General features: G+C 44.5%; 3 protein-coding genes and 1 long non-coding RNA gene across 6 annotated transcripts; 1 reads left to right on the forward strand and 3 right to left on the reverse strand.

The window, feature by feature from the left end:
* Positions 1 to 363: 363 nt before the first annotated feature.
* LOC116801686 lies at positions 364 to 3,418 on the reverse strand. Its single transcript, XR_004362169.1, has 2 exons — positions 2,485 to 3,418; positions 364 to 2,043 (listed from the first exon to the last, which is right to left on the reverse strand). It is a non-coding gene; the product is annotated as an uncharacterized LOC116801686 (long non-coding RNA).
* A 10-nt stretch (positions 3,419 to 3,428) lies between these two features.
* On the forward strand, positions 3,429 to 7,780 carry LOC6607098 (tensin-2). Its single transcript, XM_002031850.2, has 2 exons — positions 3,429 to 5,702; positions 7,550 to 7,780. Exon 1 carries the CDS (start codon positions 3,452 to 3,454, stop codon positions 5,618 to 5,620), a length of 2,169 nt encoding a protein of 722 aa, XP_002031886.1. The 5' UTR covers positions 3,429 to 3,451; the 3' UTR covers positions 5,621 to 5,702; positions 7,550 to 7,780.
* Positions 7,781 to 9,215: 1,435 nt separating this feature from the next.
* On the reverse strand, positions 9,216 to 20,410 carry LOC6607099 (F-BAR domain only protein 2). Of its 3 annotated transcripts, none has more exons than XM_032722755.1 (13): positions 20,321 to 20,410; positions 15,167 to 15,442; positions 14,541 to 15,101; positions 14,282 to 14,477; positions 13,795 to 14,214; positions 12,659 to 12,919; positions 12,147 to 12,252; positions 11,734 to 12,074; positions 11,503 to 11,675; positions 10,703 to 11,436; positions 10,310 to 10,645; positions 10,013 to 10,242; positions 9,216 to 9,957 (listed from the first exon to the last, which is right to left on the reverse strand). In XM_032722755.1, exons 2-13 carry the CDS (start codon positions 15,194 to 15,196, stop codon positions 9,860 to 9,862), a joined length of 3,486 nt encoding a protein of 1,161 aa, XP_032578646.1. In that variant the 5' UTR covers positions 15,197 to 15,442; positions 20,321 to 20,410; the 3' UTR covers positions 9,216 to 9,859. The 3 variants fall into 3 exon arrangements, with proteins under 3 accessions (XP_032578646.1, XP_032578645.1, XP_032578647.1); XM_032722754.1 differs by having other exon boundaries at positions 13,618 to 14,214; XM_032722756.1 differs by lacking the exon at positions 12,659 to 12,919 and having other exon boundaries at positions 13,618 to 14,214.
* LOC6607100 (lysine-specific demethylase 3B) lies at positions 15,549 to 20,410 on the reverse strand. Its single transcript, XM_002031852.2, has 2 exons — positions 20,321 to 20,410; positions 15,549 to 18,223 (listed from the first exon to the last, which is right to left on the reverse strand). Exon 2 carries the CDS (start codon positions 18,211 to 18,213, stop codon positions 15,649 to 15,651), a length of 2,565 nt encoding a protein of 854 aa, XP_002031888.1. The 5' UTR covers positions 18,214 to 18,223; positions 20,321 to 20,410; the 3' UTR covers positions 15,549 to 15,648.
* Positions 20,411 to 20,587: the final 177 nt, after the last annotated feature.

A 20,587-nucleotide genomic window follows, 5' to 3' on the forward strand; every position in this document is an offset into this window, starting at 1 on the left:
TATTATATACATGAATTGAATACCTTTTATACGTGCACTGACATAATTACTTACGAGTATGAGTATATGTAAAAAATTCAATCAACCAAGCTAAGCGGAAAAGAAACATTATTCAATCTTATTATTTTTATCCAGTTTCGATACTTTCACGATTTTTAGTTCGTTATATAGCTTCCGTCTATCCTGAACTAACGCACTAATACTACGTGTTTCCATCGAATAGTTTTTTTCCAACTCTCTTCGGGTTTTTTATTTTCCAGACTATTAACAAAAATCAAAAGCTTATCATAAAAATATATTTATAGTAACAAAACAAAACAAAAAAAAAAAAACCAAGAAAAACACAAACAAAAAAATTATAAAGTTTTGCTGTGATGTACGTTATATATATTTAATTACATAAAATGCAATAAAATTTAAAACATATAATGCATAATTCCAAATTATTACAACAACAAGAAATAAAAGAAAATATGAAAAGAAGAATGATTATGAAATACAAAAACATTTTATGCATGAGAATTTCTCCAAAAAAAACAAAAAAAAGTAAAAAAAAACAATATGTACGACATACTATAACATCTACACTTGTCTAGAATTTATGCAATTTTAAATGTGACTATTATTTTACATTTTTGTAGACAAGAACCGAGACACTCTTCTAGTAATTGTAAATCAGTTAACCATAGTATTAAACAAACGTTTTTCAGTGGCATTGTAACGGTGAGCGGGCGTTTTTAATGTTAATTGCATTAATTTCTATTTTCGGTTTTGTATTAACTCGCAAAATTTCAATAAAATTCAATGAACGTCAATAAAAAATGTTATGTGTTTTTTCCTTTGGGGTTTGAAAAACTATAGCATAATGACCAATTATTTGGAAGACAATAATTTGTGCATGTGCTAAATTATCAGCATCTGGAAGTTTCAGAACATCATTGGGCAGTATATTTCCAAACAAGTTTTAGAACAAAGGCAAAAATAAGACGCAAACTTCTGACAGGAAACGACACAACCTACATATGTAGCTATAAATATATTTCAATGTTATTAAACAAAGGTAATGAATAATTCAACTTTAACTGAATGAGATCACAAATCTATATAGTTCAACAAGCCCATTCATGCGAAAGTGTAAGCCACATTACATGTACGCTTTCGATCCAAAAGTTAGTTTCCGAGCCTTGGAAAAGGATCCCCTTGAGATGCATATGACAGGCCAATCTCCAACTTCCAATCTCCAAACTTGATTAAGCGTGGAAACTTTCGAGTGGGAAGCGAAACGACCACTTGATGCGAACATTCGAATCAATTGAATCGAATGCGTATGTTGCACACCCGAAAACCACACTCAAACTATCTGTAATCGTCCATGCGATAGCTTTCCATCGTTTTGGACAACATTAGATGACCAGATGGGCCCGCAATCCTCGGTTGTCACAGCATATGGCTCTGATTGACATTACCAAAATTCCACATGACTTTGTTTTAACAGATTTGCGGCAGAAAGAGTTAACAACAACAGATGTTCGCAGCGAAAAGCTGCAAGACAAAAAGCGAAAAACAAAATACGAAAAAGGTAAACGAGTTGCCAACTAGGGACGCAACTAAGGCCAACGAAAGAGAGCGGCGGCAGGTCACCGGAGTGCGAAAGAGAGGCGGTGGGGTCTGCCCCACGCGAGTGAGCAAGCGAGAGAGCAACTTGTTTATTTGCCACCCACAACTGGCTGCTGAGACAACAACAACAAGAACAACAGCCATGGCAAGTAGCAGATGAAGAAGAAGATCACCTCTGCTGGCATTGGCAGAGGATTTTTGCAGTTATTTCTCATACTTTATTTTTTAAAGCGCATATTTTCGCTGAATTTGATTTGTTTTCTTTATGCCATGTTGCTGTTGCTCCACTGACGTCACTTGGCGGTTGGGGTTTCAATCATATTGCCTTACCCATTGTTGTTGTTTCGATTGCCCACCACGACACTTTCTACAAGAAAATGTTGAGAAATCAAAAAAGATGCGACAGCTTCTTCTCTATGGGCTGCACTGAAAGAAAAATGTAAATGATGGAAACATACTTCAGTTTCCACAGTAAGTGTAAGAACTAATCAGGGTTTACTAGAATAATGATAAAAGTACATAAGTTAGAAAGATATTTAAATTGTTTACTGTTTCTATAGAAGTCTCTAATAAATGTAGCAATATTTTTTCCAAGTGTACATTTGTGGCCTCTTGCTTGATGGTGTATGTGTAATAGCCACAAAAGTTCATCGGGAAAGTGCAACCTGAACCTGCTGGGAAACAAGACCGCAATTGATTGATAAAGAAAACCCCATTTAAATGGCATAAACAACGATCGTTTGTTTCACTCAGCGGAAAGCAAATGCAGCTCATTTAAAGAAAAAGAGGCAATTTAATTGATGAAAACGCCAAGAATTCAATGGAAGAACGTGCCCGAAGTTACAGTGGGTGCCATCGGCGAATTACCATTTCAAAAAGCCCCCCCAATTGGGGTTGCTTGTTACGTGAGAGGGACAGAGAGAAGTGTCTAAGAGGGAGCGATCCCCCACAGCTGTTATCAATTGCACTCCAATAAGATCGCAGCACACGTTGGTCTCCAAACGGGACTGCAATGTGCGGGTTCTTTGATCGAAATTCGCGTCCAACGTGCACGGATCGAACTTTACGGGGCCTCTAATCTGTATAGGCTTCGATTGCTTGTTTTGATTAGTTCGTGCGTTTGGCTGGGGCTCTCCTTCGTGTGTATTCGTCAATAAGTGGGGATGACATCACCGACGCTCCACTCTCTTTGGCTCGCGTTCTCCACATCGCATCTCGCTCTCTGTCTCCGCTATGTGCACTCTCTCATGGAGCGATCTCTCTTGGCATCCAACACCTTTTGGCGTGTATTTGTGAGCATTGGAGGCACAGTGGGCGTGGGATTATTAAATAAATACCCGATGGCAGATCTATTTATAATGCTGTTCTTTCACTTTCGCAATATCTCTGGATTTGGTTGATACAGTTGTTGGTGCCACCAAAAATCGAAATTTACAAAAAACCAATATTGCAATTGTGGGAAATATATTGATAATGTATTACATTTACTGTAAAGCTTTTTCTATTGTAAAATCAAACATGGTCAAATGTTGCTCATACGCATTGTTGTCACAAAAATTACTCATACGCCAGGTTGGTCACCCTATTAGAAGTTCATAATTAGAAATCTATACCTAAGAGATGAATTTACGAGGGCCTAGCCCACTGTGCCCACTCATGGCGAACCAGAAACAGACTTGAGGAGGTTGACTTGCTGTTTGTTGGCCAACAAACGCCGTGAGCGAGAGCGGGAGCCCATCCACGAGAGAGAGCGGAACGCCAACGCCGACTCTACGGTTTGAGTTGTATCTTCTCGACCTTTTTTTTGAATCAGTCTTTTGGAATTCGCGAAACAATGCGGACGCCGTACGAAGAAAGCGCTGCTGCCGCCGACCACAAATACCAATACCAATACACCGCGGCCAATAATAACAATAATTACTATAAAAACTATAATGTGAATGGCAATGGGCAGGCGAATGGAAATGGGAATCTAAGTGGAATTGGTAATGGAAATGGAATTGGAAACGGCAATGGAAATGGAATACCTTATCACGCGCGCGAGAACTCGCTGCCATTTAGCTATGGCATAGCCAAAACTTCGACCCCGCTGCGAAAAACTCCGACACCTACGCGAGTGGATAGTTTTCTAGACTTTGATTTCGGGCCAACGAATACGAATGTGAATTCGAATAGTTCTAGCAATAATGGCGGTACTGGCGATATGATAAAGCCACCAACACGTCTAACGAGCCCTTTGCTGGTGCGCAAAACGCTGGGCAATGGCGTTAGTCCCACCAGTTCGACCAATACCAACACCATCGCCAATACATACCACTACAGGTCGAGCAGCGCAACGCCGACGCCGGTGAGAGATAATTTCGAGCAGCTGCTGCGGGAGCGACGCGAAAAGGTCTACAATGAATATAGGAATCTGGATAGGGAGTCGTCCGGGGATCGTGCCAGAGTGGCACCCGCTCCGCCCCAGAGGCAATACTATCCGAGCGATGGGTATGGAAATGGGCTGAAGAACGATAGCAATGGAACCCTATACCGCAAGAGTCCCTCGTCGAATGGGAAATCAACGAAATACAACTACGATTTTGAGTTCAATCTGAATCTGGATGATGTTAGGCCCGAACCCACACCGTATACCACGAGGAATATTCAGTTCGAGGATCTGCGGCTGGATCAGGATGTGCCAGATGGCGTGGTCAATCGGCGGACCGTGGAACGCAATTATCACACAATTAACAGCTTGGAAACGACCCACAAACGCCAGCAGTTGGAGCCGTTGGAGCAACTGGGCGCCGTTTATGGCCAGAACCACATGGAGGAGACACTCATGCGCACTCGTCGCGATCTCTCCGCATCCACATCGACATCCAAGTCCACCTCGCCATTGCCGGCAATAGGAGTACCAGCTATAGCACCAGCACCAGCTTCGCCCATTTATGCCACCAGTACGAAGAGAGTGAGCAACCCAAATACCAATGGCCAACCGCAGATGACGCCTAGTCCCACCAGTAGGCCAGAAACGCCCGCCTTTCCGGTCACGCCGCGCACGCCTTTTGGGGCATCATCATCATCATCTGCGTCTCTGACGCCGACGACCCAGTTGCCCCCAGAGTCGATCTATCAAACAGGGCCACGTCGTGGCGTACCGCCTGCACTGCAGCCACTCGAGGTGTCCGCCGATTCCGTGCAATTTGCCCGGAGTTCGTCCCAGTTCTGGTACAAGCCAAATCTCACGCGCGAAGATGCCATCGCTCTGCTGGCCTCTGCCCAGCCGGGCACGTTCCTGGTCAGGGACTCCACCACGTACAAGGATTCCTATGGCCTGGTGGTGAGGGTGTCCCAACCGCCCCCCGGTTCACAGGAGCTGGTGCGTCACTTCCTCATCGAGCCCACCAAGGGGGGAGTTCATCTGAAGGGCTGCGATGACGAGCCGGTGTTCACATCACTGTCCGCCCTCGTCTTCGAGCATTCCATTAGCCAGCTGGCGTTGCCGTGTCTCCTCCGTCTGCCCGATCGGGATATAGTGCCACCGGTGCGGGCCACAACCCCCGCCCAGCAGCATCTACTGGCCCACGGGGCGGCCACCAATGTGCTGTGGCTCTACTCCTGCGACACGGAATCGCTGACCGGCAACGAGGCCATCCGCAAGGCCATCCGCCAGATGTACGGCCAGCGACCCTTGCCGCAGCCCACGGAGGTGCACTTCAAGGTCTCCTCGCAGGGCATCACGCTCACGGACAACACGCGCAAGAAGTTCTTCCGGAAGCACTACACGGCGGATGTTATCTCGCACTGTGCTATCGATCCGGAGAACAGGATGTGGACCAGCGAGGGCGAGGCCGACAAGAAGACCATCTTCGCCTTCGTGGCCAGGAGGTCGCACAGTTCAACGGACAACCAGTGCCATGTGTTCTGCGACCTGTCCGTCAGCCAGCCGGCAGCGGCGATTGTCTCGTTCGCCAATCGGACACTGCCCACCGAAAAGCTGCGCAACTTCGTCCTGTAGGAGGGAGGGGGCGTGGAACGGGTCAAAAGGTCAGCAGGCTGGGTTCCACTTCCATCCGTGGAGTGGAGTGGCGCACAAGCAGGTGAGACGCATGACGGGTGCAGTTTTGTTATGGGTCGTAAATTAGCGTTTTTGGGTGCGGTTCGGCCTTGGCAGGCGAAATTGCCAATTACAGAAGTCCTTCGAGAAGGTGAACTTAGTTGCAAAATTTAAAACAAGCAAATGTTTTTTAGACTCTATCTGGAAAACGGCTAAATAATAATAGTTTAATATTTTTTCTATAATAATTATTATAAAATTAATATTTTTCTAACATAATTTCTGTACTAAATTAAAAGTACTTGAAAAGAGTGCCAACACTATACACTTTTAAATTCGATATTCATTTTTCTAAAGGTCAAACAAAATTGGTCGTAAAAACGGTTTTGTTTTAAAAAGTACTTTCTAGAAACGATTTGTTTCCGGCATTTGTTTGTTTTAGGCATTTATATTTGTATTTGTCTGAAACAAATTGTTTCTCCGTGGTTTGGTTGAGACATTCTTATTTTTAGAGACTTTCCCTTGTTGATTGTTTTAAAATAGACATTAGTTGTGCTTGCGGAACTATAATTTTGGCTATATCGCACTGCCCTTCTTCGAATTTCGGTGGGCCCCAAGCAATGTCCAGAGAAACTTTCAATATTTGCCTTACCATGCTGTCACTGTATCATCATCGTTCTGCGCTACAAATGGGAAACCTATTAAAAACGCTTCACTTTCTGGGGCCCTTCCGTTCGCCTGGGTTCGTCTTCAAATTGTTTACTTTACATAACGCCCTGGCTGTTTGTTTGTTTGCTTAGCGGTTTCCATATACTGCCGGAGCACACATCTAGATATATGTACATACGAATCCAAGAGCGCCATATAGAAGCATTTGGCTAACATATCTTCTGGCTACACGTTTTTCGCAACGGAAGTTTCTGTCATGAGTCAGTTGCCTATAAATGATTGAGTTTCGAATTTAGAATCGAACAGAATCAGAATCAAAGACATCCAACACATGCACATCCATTGAAGGGTCGCCAGGTTCTGGGGGAGTGGCAGCAGCCCCATTTGGTATTTCTTTCGATTTGATTAATTCCCCCGCTCCGTTCACGGTCATGTGCTGAGGTCGCCAGATAAGGCCATAAGCGCTTAACTGTGCATTGCCATGCTATGGAGGCAACTTTTCATTAGTTGGCATTTGTGTATATATATTCGCTATCAGGCCGCCAGGTGATCCACTATGCTATAATAATAGCGTCGAACAGTTGGCTGCAAATTGTGGGGCCTAAAATAAGATCTGCCCACAGAAGATATAGAGTTTATAGTTATTGCTGTTCTGCTCGGTTCTGTTGTTTATTTAGCTCTAAAGATACATCTTTTTCTTGAATCACTTGATAAGAGCGAGAGACGCTCGTTGTTGATCTGCTGGGAATTGTTCTCCAACGCGAGCGTTCGATTCCACCTTGAATTTTTTCGGAATTTTTTCACTTGAGCCTTAAAGCGGAATATGCAAATAAACAGACGGCAATAGAAATCGGTTTTCGGTCTCTATATAGCGCAAAAGTTGAAATAAATTCAGGCGAACCGAACCGGCGGGCGTCAATTGCGCATTTTAGAAAAACCGCATGCCGAACACACAAAACTTAATTCCAGGCACGTTTGGGATTAAAGTTACTGTAAATTAAACGGGTGGTCTAAAAATGGTCTAAAAGATATTTAATATTTAAAAGAGCACCCCAACTTTTGCTCAGACCCCCATTGTTTGCTCGATCGAATGATCTATTTGATCCGCAATTAAGCAATTATACACGAGCATATACAATATAGATACATATGTAGATACGATTGGGGGGATTGGAATTTACGAACTTGTTTAAATCGGATTTCTTCTTTCATCTCTTGCAGGCCAGTGGAATCGGAATCATGCGGAGGAGGAGCCCAGTGCTGCAAGATGTACTAACTAATCACTTTACGAAATTGTGTCTTGCGATATAATGAGCTTAACTGCGAATATGTTAACACAGGAATGATGTCAGCCGTAGTTTATTTAGACACGCACACACTCAGAAGTCGGCGATATTTATGGCGAAGCTAAAACATATGTACACATGGGTACTATCAACTTGAATTGACTAAATGCACAGTGGGACAAGTGGATGCCCGAGTTCGATAAGATTGGTGGCTATTGGAAACGCCGATTCATATTTGTTTATACGCCCAAGTTGTAAACAAAGTCATGAAGATTGTGTTAAAATTTTTCAAAATTCCAACTGGCATTTCAAGGAATCTCGTACCACTGTGCTGGGTGGCGAATTGAAACTGATCACCGAAACTTGACTGTTTATTAGCAAAAACAGTTTGGATGTGCATATATGGGCGAGTTGTGTGTTTTTATATAGGGTGCGCTTGTCAGACAAACGGAATTAAACTAATCTACCACATAGTTTTAAACCCATTAATGTTAGCTTAGAAAGTTGTTGAATAAAACCCAAAAGTACAAGCTAACCCAGAGAGCTTGTTCCCTAATTTATACCAGTAATATCTATATAAATATATGTATGTATATGCTTAAGCACTACTAATGCAGTCAATATAAATAAAGTGCAATGTTGTTAAACAGATTAGAAACCTTTTATTAATCTAACTCCTTAAACTGACTTGCGAAAAGCTCAGCGCCCAGCATCTGTTAATAATTTGTTATCTAACTAAAAATACAACAGCGACTGCGTTCTATATTTCAGGGCTGTTAATGTCATATATCAACAGACATGAGTGTTGTTGGGTTGCTTTTGTTAAACAATTAATGGCTTCTGTGCCCGCGGGCAATGGCAAAATACACTATGCATTTGTATGAACACAATTGTTTAGTAATTTAATCTTATCGTTTGCCAGCGTCGGCGATCTCTATGCTCAGCTAACCATAGGAAGTGTAAAGTACTTTTTGTACTGCTCCAGTCAGTCACCCTTGCATCCATTGGATTCGCATATTGCCGGCGATTCCAAGAGATTCAAGATACAAGTAGTCTCCTGCCTCCTAATGGACGAGTGCAATTTGTTTTTGTATCTTTAAAGGCGGCCCACAGTCAAGTGTGCCAAGTGAAATGAAAACGCGTCCGTCGACTCGACCTTGAGATCAATTTGTGGCGGCGGCATGACGTCATCGCACAACGACAGCTGCCCCACGATTTTAAAAACATTTCTTACAGAAATTTACAAATTAAATTTTAGGCTAATGCTCCCCGACGAGATCTGTGTGCACCCACATTTTAATGATTTTGATTTCAGCATTTCGTTTCATTTCATTTCTTGTTCTATTTTCAATGGCCTGCTAATTTCCTATATGTACACATGTATGTATGAATTCGCCTTGTCAGGCGCCCCAAAGCGACCGAAACCAGTTTGTCATGTTCTTTGCCTAAATTCGATAATTAATTGATCGCCGGAGAAACGAGAGTCGCTGAAAACGGCGACAAACTCCGGTTGCATGAGCTCGTGGCGGTGCCGCCTTATCCAGACCAGATGATGCCCGGTGACGAAAGCAATATCCATCGAGATTCCAAGCGAGACGCAGTGCAGGTTTTGTATCTTACATTTAATACATTTGGATTTGGTTGTGTGTACAAAAGTGAACATAAAATCAACGTTCGGTGTGTTGTTTCTAGATATCTACATAGCTACATACAATATCGTTCGTTTACATCATATTCAGTTAAACATAATAAATACACTTTAATAATATATACTCGCATACGTATATATATAACAAATAATACATCCAGATCTTGCAGGCCCGCATTTCGGACCTCCCGCAGGCAGATTCAACATTTCGCGTGAAAAACAGAATTTTGTGTGTACAAAAATACATAATAGGTCCCACTTTCGATTTCGTTTGGATCTAAACAGTTGGAATGCGAACTGATACAATTTCCAGTTTCCTCAATCTTGTCGTGCTTCAATCTGTGGAAATCTTGAAGTTTGTCAATTTCATTCCGCATTGTGATGTCCATTTCGAAATCCAGAAAGGGGTTTATAATAAAAAGCTCACAGAAAACTATGCAGGCTCCTCTATTCATGTGCCTAATTCAATATGGTTTGGGTGTATATGTGGTTGTCTCATATTTAAGATTAGTTACAAAAATTTCTCTAGTTTTTCACGAGCCTATTGCCATATTGCCATTTTTCGTTCCCATTTGCCGTCCATTGAGTGGGGAGTAACTAATTCGACTTCGCCGAGTACGGACTGGTGGAGCCGACCGACGGAGGCGTGGGTGTGGCTCCACTGCGAATGCCATCGCCTTCGCACACATATTTTCCTGAAAAGTAAACAACGTTGCTTTTTATATTACACGTATGTGTATTCAAACGCACCCGAAACGAAGCGCCTTTTGACCAGCGATAAGCGATAGCCACTGCCCTGGAGCTCGAACTCGATGCCCGAAAGTGTGGTGCCCTCGCAGTTGAACTGGGTGGCCAGGAGTGCCGGCGTAGAAGGACCATCGTTGAGCTCCAGCCGTGCCCGCAGAGTCCCCACTCCGCCGTCTTGTGAATTCTGCGAGATGTCCGTGAAGTTCCACACCAAACGATTCGATTCGCCCAGCCTAGAAACAATAAATGCGATCGGTAATAATAGTTAAAGAAATTGTATCCATATTTCTAATTCCTTACCAGGCCGAATGCGGCTTTGACTGGACATTGCGCACAGATCCATTGACGGGCACCGAGAGCGTGACATTCAAAAGTGGCGAGGCACTGGCCATGGCGTGGTTATTGTACTTGTAGTCCACTTTGAGGGCCGTGTAGCTGGACTCACACTTCCAGTAGCTGACAAGTTGGAAGGGACACGAGCTGGCTCCCGGCTTGGTGCGCACCTGATACTTGAGTATGTCCACGTTGAAGTAGGAGGCGGTCGGGTTATTCTCCGCCTGCCTTCGGAGCAGGGCCGTTAACGCACCCATATTGAACTCCAGCATCGTGCTCACAGAACTCGACTGCTGGCGATCTCTGCAAATGCGACCGAGAGATTATTTGATTTCTACAATTAACTTCACAATTACTTACATTTGCACCAGTTTCCCGTTGGGCACCAGGTTCTCCAGATTCTGAACGTGCTTAATGCGAAAACCCAGCTTGGCTGGATTTGGATTATTGGCTAAAAGGCCGGCAATGCCAGCTGGGAATGATAGCATCATATCACCGGACACTTTCACCTGGCAGCGCGACTCATCGCTGCCCCGAAAATATGCGTGTATGATTTCGTGGAATGCCACAGCCAGCGGTATAGTGTCCGAAATACCGATTGTGAGTGGAGAGGGGCCTCGCGAGGATCCCACTCCCCCGATAGCCGTACGGAACTCTAGACTGCCAATGCTCTCGGCTCGATTCATGGCCGTCACCGGTGCCGGCGACATTCTGCCGCGACCTGGCGCTGTCCCTGTTGCCGCCGGTCCAATGGCAATCATATCAGAGCGTCGTGATGGCGGACGTGGTATGGCTATGCTTCCACCTGTTGACGCTGACGTCGGTGTTGGTATTTGTCTTCCGGGCGGTTTTCCCAGCGTCGCCGATGAGGGCGCCGACATACTCATGTCACCCAACTCTGAGAAGATATCGCCCAAATCGGCATAGCGACTGTTGGTCGTGTTGTTTGCGTTATTATTGTTGGACAGCGTGGGACTCTGCAGCGGGGCATATGGATGCACACTGGCCGTGGGAGTGGAGGCATTCGATATTTCCGGCGACTGTTGACGCGACGCCGGAGCTCCTCTGGCTGCCTGCAACTGCTGGCTGTGATGCTGCGTTGGAAATATATTTGTATTTTTTAATCAAATTTATATAACTTTCTAGTAAGTGGAACTTACTGAAAAAACTCCAGTTGGGGACAGCGAAATGTTCTCCACGGTGGCACGCAGCTCATCCACGCTGGCCGACATGGGCGCCTGACCATTCTTCAAAGGCTTAATGCTGACATGGATCCGACGTTCCTGTTTGTCATTGTCCGAATCCGTATCCGAGTCGGAATAGAAGCTGCCAGCTATAATAGTTCGCCATTTAAGTTGTGCGCCCAGAATTCATACAAGTTAAGAGCTTACATTTATCCTGACCCTCCTCCCACGCTATTTCCTTTGCAGGCTGTATGCTAAATCCTTCCTCATCGACCTCATATCCAGTTCCGGTTCCACTTGCAGCGCCCGGAGCTGTGGTCGATGCCGAGTTGGTCAGGGCGCCTGCGTTGGGTAGGCTCCCACTGGCCACGGCCGCACCTCCGCTGCCGCCCATGCTACTTGCTCCTGCAGAATCCACGCTTCCTTGAGCTGAGGTCACCGATAGGGCGGCCAAGCCACCGCCAGCGCTACTGCCGCTGGAATTCTGCGTCTTCATGCTGCGCCCATGGTCGTCATAGTCCAACAGCGTGTTGTTGCCTCGATCCAAACTAGAAGATAATTGAAAGAGCGTTCACGTTTAAGATTTTGTTGATTAAGCCTCAAACATTTTGTAGACCCACCTGGTGAGGCGTTCTTCCTGTATGTTCTCAGCGACCTCATTGTCTTTCTTTTTCTTAGCCTTTTTGGTTTTTGTCTTGTCGCGACGACTGCGTAAAATGCCAGAGACTACCGGCGAAAGGTGGATCACATTAATGAAAGCAGGAGAATAGAGTTTCTTTAGTAAATAAGCAAGCTATTGGCTAATAGAATACACAGGAAGAGAAGGTGACACCTCAACACATGAAAATATTTCTGTGTTGAGACTTAGGTGATGGGAATATATAGTTGAAACTTAAATGCATTGTCTTTCTCAGAACTCAAACACCGCCTTAATGTGCTTCAATAACAATTAGATGTTAATCGGGTATGAGAGAACACTAAGTTGAGCACACAGAAAAGCCTTTAAATATACATATTAAGGATAGGTACATGCAATTTTTTTCGGTTGGAAATGCTGTACAGGTGTTTTAGTAGTTGGACGGGTGGTGAAATGGGGGCCAATCAGTTTCATTGACATTCTGGAATCATTTACCCTGAGAGTTTGATGTGAATATATTTAAAAGTGACGTTGCACGTCTGGACGTTGTCGTTGTGGCGGTTGTAGCTGCTGCAGATGTGGCTGCCGTAGCTGCTGCAGTCTGTTGTAGGTGCTCTTGTTCATTTAATGACTTCGATAGCTGCTGCTCGCTTGTCGTTGCGTTCAATTGCTTCTTCCCAGGCGCACTCGCCGCTGCGATTGCAGTGGCACTTGCGGTTGGAGTTAAGGCCTCTGCCGGTTGCTGTTGTGTCTGATCTAAAGTTTTGATTTCGATTAGTCGATCGGTGCACGGATGGGTGGATGATTGGATGATTGGATGATGGATGATTGGGGTAAGCAGTGGTTGATGGATGCGATGGTTGTGTGCAAAGCGTGAGTACGGAAATAAGACGGAGAAAAGCATAGAGAGAAGATTGCTGTTGTAAGTGCTATTAGTTCAATGGCTTTATGGCATTTGTGTGTGCGTGTGGATGTGCAGTAGTGGTGTAAAAAGTCAGGAGAATTGTCTGATTGATTGGCTGGTGTTTGAGTGTACACTTAAAGATCGCATTAAACTAATAAATGAATACTTTAAATAAAAATAAATAAAATACATCAAATTATTTACAATTATGATGAATATAATACTACTACCTAATGCTTAGTACTCCATTTAAATATGAAAAATATCACGTAAATTTTGTGAAATTTATACAGAGCATTAGATCCCACAATTCCTAATAATCAATTTAAAACTTTAGGCAACATGAATAGGTACAATTTAGAGTCGACCATAAACGTAAATACATACAAAAGAACATATAAGCAAATATCTTACAGAAGAATTGTTGAAATTGATAGATCAACTGATAGGCCCCACAAGTACATACGTAGAATAAACTTTAACCATACAATGATGTAAACGAAAAATAATAAATAAAAACATAAACCAAATAAAATCAAAGAGAAAGAACCTTGATTGCTAGTATCCACAGAATTAGGGGAATTTTTGGTGATATTTGTGGTGAGATTATTCGTGCCAGTTGTTGTTGTAGTTGTCGCTGTTGTGTTGTTGGTGTTCAAGTTGTTGCTATTGTTGCTTGCAGTTGTCGTGGTGATGGTATTGTTGATGCTGCCACTTCCGGCCATACCGAAATTTCCGGCGCCTGCAGACGGTTGCTGTTTGGCAGTGGGCAAAAACCAAGATCGCAGGCTCTTCACCGTGGATGTGGCTCCACCAGTCGGTTGTGATTGTATTCCCGCTGCATTGGCTCCCGCCAGCATGTCCGGCGATGTGGGACGCGGAGAGACCATAGCTCCCAGTATCGGATCCTCGGCAAAGGGAATACTACCGCTGGCTGCACTTCCGCTGCCCAGAGATATAGCCGCCAAGGCATCGCCCCGTTGATCCATGGATACTGCACTGCCCGTTGCTGTCGTTGCTGCATTTCCAGCCCGCAGAGCAGCCTGAATGCTGGTGGCCGAATTTGAGTTAGATGCGCTGGCCGAGACCTGCGGCTGCTGGAGCCGAGAACCACTCGACAAGGCCACATACTCCAGTTCAGGCATTTCTGTAGTAAGAACCATAACAATTTATTATTCGTTTAAAAGGTGAACATAGTGAACAAGTGAACATACCTGGCTTCTCCAATCCCGTGTATTTATTGAGCACAAATTGTTCCAGGAGTTTATCAACGGACATGTCGACAAACTGCCTCTTAAAGTCGGAATGTACTTGACCCACCATATCGTGATTGTTCTGCAGCATTTCTAGATACGTGGACAGAAACTCCTTCATTTGCCGAAGGTGCACCTCCTCAATCTCTTGAAAGCGCTAGAATGGATAATATGATATAAACTAATTTCAACTTAATGCATCCAATGCAAGTCTTCTTACCTTGCAGGTCTGGGTCATGCGTCTCTCAAATTCGTTCTTAATGGGGTTATGCTTGTCCAACAAAGCCTTGTACTCCTCCTGCAGTTTTTTCAGCTTGCTCTCCAGCTTCTCGGCATCCTTGTGCGAGCCGTTGTCCTTGCGCAACTTCTCCAGCTCCTGGACCTTGCTGGCGTACAGATCGCGCAACTTTTGCACTGCCACCGTCGACGTCTGAATGGCTTGGACACACTCAAGAGTCTGCGATTCCTCCTCCTTGACGGATTTGTGCTTCTTGTGCAGCTCGTCGGCATACTTGGCAACATCCTTAACCAGCTCAGTTAGCTTTTGCACCATCTGCAGGTGGAGCGTGGAGAGCTTCTCTGCCGATGTACGAAGTATGGTCCAAACAGGAGCAAATGTGCTATTTAGTGTACCAGCCTTGTGGGCCAGCTTGGACATCATCTTCGAGTTCTGCTCCTCAATGTTAGACTTTTCGCGCAGAAACTCGGATAACTCCTTGCTGGCAATCAGGCCGAACTTCATGTTGTGGTACAGGACATCGTAGCCATTGTTCTTCTCCCCCTGGAAATTAAATGGAGGTATATATTTAAGCAATGGTCCGTCCATATGCAGCTTATTTAACTCACCCAAAAATAATCGTTGAAATCCACCGTCATTTTAGTTTTATTCTTAATATTTCGATCTCTATTTTCCCTTTCCACTCTCGATTAACATAAAAGGCTTTCTGGCGTTGTAATTGACTTGACTTCTCTAGGGGCGCCAGATTAGTAGATTGATCCTTACGATGCTAATGTCTGCCTGGGCTGGACTCCTCATCATCAGATTCCGTTCCACCCTCTACATGCATGGGCATTTGTTGCTGGCGAGTATCTGGCTTAGGTTTAGTGTTGTCTATGTAAACACTAGAAATTTCAATTAAATCAATTAATTTGAATTGATATTTATTTACGTTTTTAAAATAGAAAGTCTAGTTAATCGTGCACTGGATGACAAATAAAAAAAAGTACCTTTTTTTGGTTCTAGGTTACTATTTATTGAACAATTGACAGTTTTTGATCTTAAAATAAAAATTAAATTAAATGTTAAAAAACTAGAAGGTAAGAAAATTCTAATCTTCATATAGCTTGGTTATTTCCGCATTAACTCTCTTATCCATAGCTCTGGTCAGGATGGTGCAACAGTCCTTGATGGCATGGTAGATAATATTCTTGATCTGAAGCTTGTCCTCGTGATTTGTGTGCGAGTGGGAGAGCCTTCTGAACTCGTGAGTTAGATGATAGCAGTGCGTAATGTTTTCCGGCGATACAAAATCCTCGGCCACCTTGATACAGTTGTGGAGATTTTGAACCTGATGCGGTGCGCCAGCTGGTATAAAGACTGCGTCGCCCAAGCACTGGACAATCGGATGCCCCTCCACGCCATACTCTTTGAATAGACGAGCTCGCAACTTGTCGTCCAAGTACCAATTCTGATCGTGAATAGGATCGTGATCCGGCTCCAGGCGGAAACCTTTCTCAAGGGTCACGCGGTTAAGTAAATCTCTTATTTTGTCTGCATCGCGAGCTGGAAAGATGTGCCAAAGTGCTCCGGGTAATACATCTGGCGATTGGCAACGAGCTCTAGTGATGTAATCGCATCCGCCAATTTCTATGGCTTTCTGCGTGGCCGCCATCTGAGGTCTCGTGTCCCCATCCTCGGGTATTCCCACATAAACCATTATGTTCACCGCATCCGAGATGTCCAAGTGAAGATTGGTTGTGCCCTTGTCGGGGTGCAATGCTGAGCCATATGCGTTGTACATCTTGGGTCCTAAGTCTGGTGGCACAAACATCTTGGGTAAGCAGCTAGCAATGTTAAGGTTTCCCGTGCGAAGTGTGTACTCCGGCATGGGCAGTCCCTTCATCAAATCAGCAAACCTGGTGGGCAGTATTTCGGCAAAATCATCACCCGGCGGCCAATCCTTAAGCTTCAAGAGCATTGGCTTGCCATATGCATCTGGCAGACGCTTGCTCATGCACTGAAAACCCTCCCAAAAGTGTCGCATTGGCTGATTGGGCACCAGATTGCCATTCAGGCAATTAATAAGATCATTAGGCTTGTCGCCAAAGTCTCGGCAAAAGGCTTGTGGATGCCATAGGTCTAAGTTCAAAGAGCGAGCCACCTCCGAAATCATAACTGGCTGGCCGCATTTCCAAACGTCCTGGAAAAGATCTCGATTATCCGGATGCATGGCATCGGTGAGTCTAAGCAGTCTGCCATCGCACAGAAACTCGTGAGGAACTCCTGGAGCCAACTGAGTGGAGTAAGCTAAAGTCATGGTCCTTGGTGGAAGAAACCTTCTCAAGCCGACCAATCCCTTCCTCAGAAAATCAATGTGCTTCAAATTATCAAATGCCGTTGTAATGGGGTCCTTTCCCAAGGTTTCCTTGGTCCACACTCGACCTGGAACATAATCTATACCTAGCTTTTTGGCGAACTCCAGCTTCGTGGCGTGCAGTTGATCGAGGCGCTGTTGCTGGTGTACCTTCTGCTCGGAGGCCAGCGACGAGTAGCTGGTGTGCTGCTTCAGCTGGGACTCCTTAATCATATCCTGGATCACTTCCTTTGATTCTGCATCTTCAATCGGTTGCTTACTCAGAAGGCAGCCGCAGACCTGTGGCACCTGCCACAAAGTGCGAACCTCGTGCAGCAGCCTGCCCAAGACGTTGAGGGCATCTCCGGCTATGATCTGTGTTAGCATCAGCTCGGTAGGGATGTGCTCCTGTGGGCCACTGGGGTCGCTGCAGAGCAGCCAGTGGTACTCATCGCAACCCTTTTGGGCAGCGTTCTCCGCTCGTCGCAGTCGCAGTCCCTCCTTGCGATCTTTAAAGCAGTCCAGACATACTCCAAAGCCGCACTTGCGGCAAGTCCAATGGTAGTTGAACAATGTGGTGTCACACACGTCGCAAATCTCTCGTGTTCCTTTTACGGCCTTCTTCCAGGCAATGGTTCCGTCCGTATTCTGATGCAAACTTAAAGCCTCTGCTTCCTGGTGCCAAATATAGCAAAACTGGTCGCCGGCATGGAGCAGGATGTACCTGCAAACCTGTATATCCATGTAACCGCTCGTCGGCGGTGTGTTTTTATCCGGCTGCCAAATGGCGATGTCCTCTGGTGAGGGCTCGCTGTAGGGATTTGGAAAGCCAACCACGCACAGCTCTCCATTCTCATTGAACTGAAGGCGTCGGAACTCATAGAACCGGCAGTAAACGTCGCTAACTGAACTGGATTCGCCCTCTGTTGTAGCCAAATTTCTTCTTCTGCACTCCCGACACTTGGGAATCGGGGATGATCCTGCTATCGGCTGTTCCTGCTGGAGCTTAAAGCAGGGCAAATCCTGCAGGAATATCGAGCCACTAGTCCGGAGCTCATCGTGCCGCTGCTGCTCCTCCTCGGTCAGCGGCGGCACTTGGCCCGGGCTCTCTTCTTCCTGCTTCACTGGCTGTTCCGTTCTTAAAGTTGGATTCATCACTTCGCAGTAAGCTCTTTTCATGGGCAAGGAGTCATTGAATATGTGTATCTCTATGATGGATTTTGGTTCAGTGCGAGTGGAAACAGAGAATGAGGTCGAGGATATGGTGCGCTTGCGACTCGTTCTCGTGGCGACCAGTGCCGCCAATTCTTTTTGCGACATTTTAGCTCCTCTGTTTTTGAAAACGAGAAAAGAGGAAAAAAAGAAGGATCGTGGTTTGAGGTGGTTCTTTGTAGACTCATCAACTGGCACTCTGGTAATGTTTCCCATGAGGAGGTGGCTGCTGCTACGTGCTCCCTGCTCTTTCTTCATTGTTATTCAATAACATTGCGCCTCGAGGCGCGTTCTTCTGTTTGCGTTTGACTGGATTTCGCGCATCTTGCACACGATTACAACGCGCCCGATGTTGCAACATTGCCGGTAATGTGGCGAACAACTTTCGTTGGCTTTCTTCCTCAATGCACACGCACATCTTAATGAATAGAGCAGAGCTTTAAGAGAATACAGCACAACTACTCACTGCCTCCACATTACCAGACACACAGAAATAGCTTACATTTAATTAGCATACATTAGACTAAAGAAATGAGAAATTGTTATAATTAGTATTGGTAGATAAGATTTCAGCATTTAATTTGACACTGTTTTAAGCAATGGTTATGAGGTTTGATGAAGCAATCCAGCATTGGCAAGCCATTTACCGATTCTTTAAATTTAACATGAGGTCAACCCTGGTTGTGTTTGTTTGTAAATAAACGATAACTGAGTTTCTTTATCAGTGTATGTGAATGTCTTTGCCTAGTAGATCACGAGAAAGCAATAAATTACGGAACTTTAAATATAATTGAGCTGCTCCTAAAATATCACGTATACGACAGGATGTGCATGTAATTGGGACATCATGTCGTATACGTGATATTTTAGGAGCAGCTCAAGAGTGAGTTGTCATAGTTACAGTTTCATATCTTGGATGGGAGCAACCAAAATGTAAAACTTACACTGCTAAAGTCTAAGTAAGTCAAACTAACACATTTTATATTGACAGCAGATATGGCTGCAGACATTGTATATACATTTTATTTTCGGGAAATTTAAACATGTGCCATTATGTGTTGACGCGTATAGAGAGGGTTCCAGATAAACATATTCCATAAAAATAATCACATGTAGTATATATGTACACATGTATTTATCACCAATGGGCGTCGCAAACTAAAAACTGTTGGAGTAGTGATGAAGAACCCCCTAAAACATCGCTGAGTTTGGACAAGCAAAAATTCAGCTATTTGTTGCTACTTTCATTAAGAACATGATAATCAACCGACTGGCAAATGAAAGGTTATCCCACGATATGGCCAGGAATTGCAGCTAACAGCGCCGTTAACAGGGGCAACAAGTGGCAGCAGAAGTCCGGAGAAAGCAAACACCGGAGGAATATACAAAACCCGGATAATTAAGGCGACACCGTTAAATTAACCCCTGGTCACAAAAAGCAGAAGCACTTACACACACGCGCGCATGGCGACAGTACAAACAAGAAGGCTTGTTTGTGTTTTTTTGGGCGTTCACCGTGAGCAGAAAAGTTGTTCGAAAAGTGGGAAAGGGGAAATGCGAAAAGCACGAAAGTCGCGCAAAAAAAACCCTACAAGTTACTCCGTAGCCCCCCATTGCGCCTTCCCCTTGCCAAATTGATCAATCAATTCACTCGCCGACCTTTTAACTCAATGATGTTCTGCACTTTATATAACACTTGCTAAGAGCAGCCAACAAACAATTAATATGCCCACAGATACACAGTCGCTTCAACAATAATGCTGCCTGATAAGGCAGTGAGATAAATATTTATGTACGCTACACTGCGCTGCACAGCAATGGTACCAGGAACCTGGAGCAGATCGGCAACACTGTCCTGTTACTATATCGTTCTACATTTGTTTTTTTTTTCATCCTGGCGTTACTCTTCAATGAATTTGTTTTTGGATGCCCATTTTGAGTTGCAAATTGCTTGAATTTGCTGTGATAAATGCACAATTAATAGGCACTTGGCAGTGCATTCCCTGCACTCGCTGCAATTCAGAACCGCTGCCTTTGTCGAGTTTTATCAATTTAAATTTGTGTACTGAAACTCACAAACACCAGCACACAATCACACATGCATGCACACAGCCAAACATCAAGTTGGCGTTCCTTGGCATACAAATTGGATTGGATGGAACAGAGATGACAGTGCAACGCGTTGTTTTTTTCGGGGAGTGGCCACTTCACTTACATTTACTTATTGCATGTTGTGTAACGGCTTGAGCCAAACTTCTGTAATACTTTAGCCCGTGTAAACTTCAGTCGATTTGAAGCGAAAAATTCGATTTTTCATTAGCACTGAGCGAAGCGCAACTAGAGCTGGCCAACAAGTCTATACTGAAGTGATACTATCGATTAATTTCAGTTGAAATGCATGGTAGCCCTGAAATAGAGTAAAGCCCGGCTAAAAATGTAGTACGCACGCAATCCAATAAATCGATATTAAAAATAATCGATT

The sequence above is a fragment of the Drosophila sechellia genome, chromosome 3R (genome assembly GCF_004382195.2).
Source record: "Drosophila sechellia strain sech25 chromosome 3R, ASM438219v1, whole genome shotgun sequence".
NCBI classification, from domain to species: domain Eukaryota; kingdom Metazoa; phylum Arthropoda; class Insecta; order Diptera; family Drosophilidae; genus Drosophila; species Drosophila sechellia.